At 35.6% G+C, this 7824-nt stretch overlaps 1 protein-coding gene across 4 annotated transcripts in view; it reads right to left on the bottom strand.

The window, feature by feature from the left end:
* spata17 (spermatogenesis associated 17) overlaps positions 1–7824 on the bottom strand; it is a 33932-nt gene that overhangs the window by 2593 nt on the left and 23515 nt on the right. The window contains exon 10 of one of the 4 annotated variants that reach the window (XM_053633253.1): positions 1–1958. This exon is cut by the window's left edge and continues 139 nt beyond it. The exons of the other annotated variants lie outside the window; for them this stretch is intronic. Coding sequence (XP_053489228.1) covers positions 1944–1958 — 15 coding nt within the window. The 3' untranslated portion in view covers positions 1–1943. The remainder of the gene's footprint in view (positions 1959–7824) is intronic. 4 annotated transcript variants of the gene reach the window in all.

Below are 7824 nucleotides of genomic sequence, written 5' to 3'. Positions count from 1 at the left end.
AATGAGAATAAAACTACATATACTTAATTTTGGGTTTATTATTTACAGCATACAGTGGATATAAAAAGTCTACACACCCCTGTTCAAATGGCAGGTTTTTGTGATATAAGAAAATTAAACTAAGTTAAACCATGTTTGAAACTTTTTCACCTGTAATTGTGAAATTGCAACATATAAATATCAAGTGACAAACACCCAGCAGTGTTTTTTGGGGGAAAAAAAGAAAAACAAAATACTTCCAATACCCAGCTTGCATAAGTGTGCACACCCTTTTATAATTTGGAATGTGGCAGTGTTCAGAATCAACCAATCACATTCACACTCATGTTAAATAATAATTAGTTTACACCTGCCATCAATTAAAGTGACTGATTACCCCCAAATAAAGTACAGCTGTTCCTACAGGATTTCCCTGACATCTTCTTGGTAACATCCAACTGGAAAAGCTGTGGGCCACAAAGAGCTTACAAAACAGGTCTCACTGTTGACAAATATCAGTCAGGAGAGGGTTAGAAAATTTTCCCAAGGCATTGGATATATCATGGAACACTGTAAAGACAATAATCAACAATTGGAGAAAATATGGCACAACAATGACACTGCTAAGAACAGGACATCCCTCTAAAATTCATGAGAAGATCAGAAGAAAACTGGTCAAGGAGGCTGCTAAGAGGCCTACAACAACATTAAAATAATTGCAGCAATTTCTGGCAAGTACGGGTTTCTCCCTACATGTGACAACAGTCTCCCGAATTCTTCATATCTCAGGGCTATGGGCTAGATTGGCAAGACGGCAATGATGTCAATCTTTTACTAAAAAAAATATTAAAAATAAATCCAATCTCCCAAAACCATGTGGAATAATGTGTTATGGTCTGATGAGAACTTTAACTTATTGGCCAGAATACCAAAAAAAATATATGTTTAAATATATTCAAATACACAGCACATCACCAAAAGAACACCATCCCCATGGGGAAGCATGTTGGTGGCAGCATCATACATTAGAGCTGTTTTGCTTCAGCTGCAACTGGGGCTTTAATCAGGATGGAGGGAAAAATGAATAGCTCCAAATACCAGTCAGTTTTGTCACAAAACCTTAAGGCTGTTAAAACACTTTAGATGAAAAGGAATTTCACCTTTCAACATGACAACGACCCGAAGCAAACCTCCAGATCAACAAAACATATGGCTTCAACAAAACAAGTTCAAGGTTTTGGAATGGCCCAGTCAGAGTATATACCTAAATCCAATCAAAGATATGTGTGGTGACCTGAAGAGGGCTGTGTTAGAATGGCAAAAATATTGCTAAGTCAAGATATGCCAAACTGATTGACTCTTCCCCCAAAAAGACTGAATGCTGTGATAAAATCTAAAGGTGCTTCAACTAAGGCCCTGTTTACACTAGTGCGTTTTCATTTAAAATGCATAACTTTTGCTACTTAACTACAGCTTCAATCTGAAACTTAATTTTTGCCTACTGGAGTCATATTTAACCCAGCATTTGTCGTAACCTTACCCTTAAAAAACAGATGCAGCCATTAAAAAAAACCCTCACCATTCTTTGGCATGGAGCTATTCTGTTTTTCTTCCCCCTCTTGAAACCAATTAGCAGGCTAGCACTTGTAGTGCAGAATGTAGGTCACAATCGAGTAATAAAAAAGTATTGACTTTTCTCTGAATGTAAGCAGTGTGAAAGGGGTACCGCGGCCTTGTCGTACATGAAAAGAGCTCCATTAATTTCACTTATTTCAAGAAAGGACCCTGTCAAATCCTAATGCATCCAATGCACTTTCCGCAGTCCGACACGCTGACATCTCACCGGCCTGCAGCCGAAACGAGTTTACATTATGTTCGCTAGCGAGAAGTTGATGGCGTAATTCTCAGCTGAAAAGGCAGAGGACTCTTTCATACACCACTGCTTCTTGTTCCCTCTGAAGCTGCTACAGCTCTCTACACTGTGAAGTTTGACAAAGCAAATGACTGTTTAGTGTATTTGATTTTTTTAAACTGAGAAAACAATTAGGGCACATCAAGCACATGTGGCGAGTGGGGCTAAGTGAGGTGGACAGACCGTATATAACAAAGAAACGTGTAATAATAAAATGAGTGTATCGTGCGCTAATAAAACTTTGAAATTATGTAATAAAAAGGCATTGTTTAATATGGCTTGGAGACATATATATACACATGCACACATATATACATATACACATACATACATACATACATACATATATATATATATATATATATATATATATATATATATACACACACACACACACACACACACACACACACACACACACACACACATACATATATATATATATATATATATATATATATATATATATATATACACATATACACACACACACACACACACACACACACACACACACACACAGTGCTGTGCAGAAGTCTTAGGCACCCTTTTTGTTTTAGTACAAACTTTGTTATAATTTTTTTATTTGATGAATTCTACATTATCAAGTCAGTACAAAAATACTTTAGATTTCCAGCACAAAATTAAATGTTACAGAACAATGTTTGCATGTCAGTAAAGAAAGCAGCATATTAAGTGGTGAGAGACACTTTTCAGACAAAAAAAAAAAAAACCAACAACATAATGATGGCTGCTGGATTTAAATAAGAAAATCTTGCTGGTTCTGCAAGATGCTCAGTAAAACTTACCAGCTAATGTCCTTATAAAACTGCACGAATTCTACCTGAGACTACTTTTTTTTTTAAAGCAAAGTGTCAACACACCAACTATTGCCTTAGCTTACTGTTTACCGCTCTTTATAGTATTTGTTTTTATGGAGAAACATTTAATTTCATTATTTTTTTTTTTTAAAGGTATCTTTGCTCTGCAGCATTTCTTTGCATGTGCTTAAGACTTTTGCACATTACTGTATATATTTGAATAAAACACTGGAAACTCACTTATTGGAAATTAATTGGCATTTAAAATGTGTTAAATACTGCACACTATTAATTTAAATATGTTAATATGTTTTTGATAATTAAATATTAAATATCATTTTGTGAGTATTATTATTATTATTATTATTATTATTATTATTATTAGTAGTAGTAGTAGTAGTAGTGGCAGCAGCTTCTCTGTAGTATTTACATGAGGCAGGCTGATTCAGGCTCAAAAGGTGTTAAAGCATTAGTATAGGGTGAAAAAAAAGAAAAGAAATTTGTTATATCTTGGAATAACATAATTAAATAACCCCACATTGTATATAAAATATGCTGTTTCCAGAACATGAAAAGGTCACAACATTTAAAAGTCATTTATGAACATTAAAAGTAACATTACTGTCTTGTTTGGGAGGACACAGTCATGTGATCATTATTGTTTCATCTGGAAGTAACATCCTTAAAAATATTTAAAAATTAGAACAAAATTTGTATTCTATACTGTGACAAAACATTTGATGTTTTTTTTGACTATTCAGAATAATAATTGTGTACTTTAGGACATTTCCAGTGTTTACTTTTATTTCCCCCATAATGACATTTATGCTACAAAACACAAGTAAAAGTGGACCAAGAATATAATATTTCTGCATATTAAACAATTCTTTAAAGTGTGCATACTTTGCATGGTGGGAAAAAACCCATGTCTCATTTTAGACCTTTCGATTCATGCAGCTAATATGAAATATACTTTAACTGGATGAAAAGCAAAAGTTCGATGCACAAAACATTTTAAATGGAGGTTTCCTGGAGAAAGTCTTATGAGGCAGTTGTATGCTAGGACAGGATATCTACAGGCAAAAATATCTACAAGCAAAAAAACAATCAGGGCTAGACTGATAAAAAAAAAAAAGAAGCCCTTTATGGTATATGGTAATCAGTCCAACCCGAAAATGGCAATGCATAATAATTCGCCTTTATTCAGATGCTTGATGAAATATGCATCCCACATACCAAAGTCCTATTTTATCATCCTATTTTATTTATTTATCTCTCCTATGTGAAGAAACGACTTTAGGCTGAGGTGGGGTACGAGTGTGGGACACGAAAACAAAACAAACACACAAATCTCTGATGAAACATGCAGAAAAAAAGAAAATAAAAGGAATCATACAGTGTGTGTTAGCGTAATATTAATAACATATAATTAGAGAGTTAGACATCATGGATGGTCTTATAGCCATTGATATGAGATCTGAAGAGAAGAGAAGTGTGTGCATTGGACTATTAATTATAGCTTGAGAACTCTTTTTAGTTTGAGCATTTACTGATGTGCACAGTTTGATCAGCTTTCTCTGGCATACAGTCACGCCTGAAAGAGCACTCAAATGTTTAGGTATATATTCTTCAATCTTTTAAGCAAATTTCTAAAAAGTTGGAAGATTATGAGTTTGTGGAGCAAGATTATGTAATTCAAAACCAACCAACACACTACTGGATTAAATAGTATATCTAAATGTTTTGTTTTTATTATTTATCATAGGAGATGCTATTTTGAGATGCTGTTTATTGATGTAGCCATGGACAAACTGGATGAATATATCGATTATCTTACTGTATCTTCCATTTGGGTTTTTTTAGTGCAAGTTTGAAATTGACCATAGTGTTTTAATCTTTCCTATTATACTCAGACACTCACTCACTCACTCTCACTCTCACTCTCTCTCTCTCTCTCTCTCTCTCTCACACACACACACACACACACACACACACACACACATTCACTTTCAGAAACTGTTCTGCCCTAGTTGCGGTAAATACAGATCTCGGAGTTGTCTGAATCCCAGGAACTCTGGGCGTGATGTGGGAATACACCCTTGATGAGACATCAGTAAACTGCAGGTCAGCATACAAACATTCATTTACACCTTAAGGCAATTTAATCTTAGCCAATCCACAAGCATGTTTTTTTGGGAGGACGCTGAAAACCCCAGAGGAAACCCACACAGACACAAGGAGAACGTAGACAGAAACTCAGCGCTAACAGTAACCCGAGCTCATGTTCCTACTTTGTAAAAAGTCATTAGAACATTCTGAAAGTTAATGACAAGATGTGAGCCTCAAATCTGAATCCATCAGATGATGTCATTCTGTATACTGTACCTTAATAGCCACATATGAGGAGACTTTTGTTTTACACTATCCTTCATCCAGATCAACTGAGCTCAAGGGCTATACAATTAAATTCCAGCACACGCTGGATGTGGACGCTATTCCTCTAATCCCACTCTTTCACCAGGGTTTAGTGCTTTCATTCGTCTCCCTACGTTCCCTATAACTGTGATTTAGAAATGTAAAGGGCTGGCGCTCCTTCTTGCAGGTGCTTCTCCTTAATCCAACTCATTTTTCAATGTCATATTCAGCCGAGACTTAACGGGATTAAAAAAGAAAACCAAAAGCACAGGTAACGATAGAACCTGTCATTTACATATAGTTGTAAATAGTGTAATAATAATGTTACTTAGCAAAACCCTGCCTATATAACACTGAATACTAAAATTGCATCCGTTCTCTCAAAACAAATTTGTTTTTTAATATTAATATTGTGCATTATTAATTACTTTAAGTACAAGTTCTTGTAAAATAATCAAAGCCTTTTGCTAATCTGTCTTAATTAATGTGATCATAAGCAGAACAACGGAAAACTTTGATGAATCCAGTGTAAAGGAGCCTGCACAGGCAAGCCTGTATTAACGCAAATACAACACATTTGTTTTTATCCTGTTTTCACCATCTGTGTTATTATTATTATTTTTTTCATTTACCAGTCTCATACACCCTTCAGATTGCATCTGTCTTTCTTTCTTTTTCTTTCTTTCTTTTTTTTTTAAACAAAGTAATCAAATAGTCATTTCCATTTTGTTCTTTGTTTACTTACATTCCTCACAATGCAAAATGAAGGCTGTCATGTCTGACTGTTTGAAGGCTGAGATCTGGTGCCGGTGTTGAGAACGTACAGCAAAGCAAAGCCGAAAGACAGGAATATATTGGTTCAGTGGAGCATAACTATTAAAGAGAGTCCTGGTCGCAAGGGTGCGTCTCTGGAACTCACTTAATGCAAAGATGCTTTTGAAAGTTGTTATCTTTGATTCCTGTATGTACTGGAAAGACACTGATCACATATTGTGTTATTATTATTATTATTTGTTGTTGTTGCTGTTTTAGGATTTCTGGACACAGCAAGCATTCACATAAAAGGGTTCTTTAGTGGGGAATATCAATATAGTGAGCTAGTCCAAGACTAAATATATAATAATACAGGTTGTTTCATTCAGAGATTAAGCTACACTGGAACTCTTTACAGCATCAATACTTTTCCTGAGAATTATTTAGAGCTACACTGTTTAAAGTTCTAAATACTGTTTGATAACATATAAACACAACTGATCTGAGTCAAATCGCTGTTCGGTGCTAAATGTTAAATGGCAACAAGGCTTTTCTAAATGCTTCCATTTATTTTTCATTGACATTATTTGTATGCAGAACGATAAAAAAGGGAAATGCTGACATGATGGAAGAAGGCACAGTGTTAATTGATACATACATAACATAAAAAAGGAAAGAGGCACGCCTGGGGAATTGTTTATTGCATGGCAAATGAAGGGGCTGGGAAATTTTATCACCCTATAAAACAGTTATAGTGAATCACCCAGAGCCTCTTGGTCACTAATGTAGCCTGGACTGATGTGTGTGTGGGCATGCATATGTGTGATTGTAGGGTGAAAACCCAGACACCATCAGCTATGCCCCCCCAAACAAACAAACAAACAAACAAACAAACAAACAAACAACCCAAAAAAAAAAACCCAACCAAAAAATAAAACAGGCTGTTTTCATTTTTTTTTTTTTAAATTTTACTTATTGTTTTTTTTTTTTCATAATCATAATGAGGATCATTCCCATTTAAACATGCCTCATACATCAGTCACATCATTGGTATAAATTTTCCTGCTTATATATGCTAGAATGTGGTGTGGTGACTAAGACATGGAATGGAAAAAGCAATTACTAAAGCAACATTCAAAAAGCAAGCGAGGAAAAATGTATGTAGTGCACAGGGATTTTGCTTCCAAGATATATCAGTTTAAAAGCGTGATTGATGAAAGTCTAATACAAGGTGATGGTGAGGGTTTTGCGGATAGGCACGGCCACTGTCTGCACTTCATTAGGCTCTGTAATTAGCTAGTGCTAGTGGTGCTGATGCAAAGCTCAAAACACACGCTCCGGCCATGCAAAGGGCAGCCTGATGAAGGGCCGTCCTCATCAAGGGGGTGTTAACTAATGTGCTAATTAAGGAGTATGCATCACCCGTCATCCGCACCACCTGGACTTTCACAATGCATCAGCAACAGCCGCCATCATAATCACAAGAAGCTTTTGCGGTGTACTGTATGCATGTAAGATCTAGAGATCAATACAGGATTTACATTAACAGCAATTAATGTGTCAAACAGCAGGGAGTGTTTAAAAAGGCAGATATAAGCATCAGAAGTTCATTAGCTATGCATGTGAGCATGTCTGAGGCCTCTGCCATTTTCACACCGGTTCCTTTTAACTTTACAATTGAGATAAATCATAGTAAGCTGCTTTCTGCTAAAGGCGTGTTAATCTCAGCACATCACAAAGTGCCATTTTAAGGAGAACTGGAAGAGGAACGAAGAAATGTAGAGGAAGAAAAAAAAGATTATGGGTATAATTTAATCACAAATGCACCTGAAAATAACCATATCCATCATTATCTTCTTGTGAGTCAATGTGAGGGAGAAAGGAATGAGGCGATGTGGAAATTCATTATTAAGACAGGTTTGTGTGCGGCGCATATCTCACCGC

The sequence above is a fragment of the Ictalurus furcatus genome, chromosome 9, assembly GCF_023375685.1.
Source record: "Ictalurus furcatus strain D&B chromosome 9, Billie_1.0, whole genome shotgun sequence".
NCBI classification, from domain to species: Eukaryota; Metazoa; Chordata; class Actinopteri; order Siluriformes; family Ictaluridae; genus Ictalurus; species Ictalurus furcatus.
This window is presented reverse-complemented; position numbering and strand designations above follow the sequence as displayed.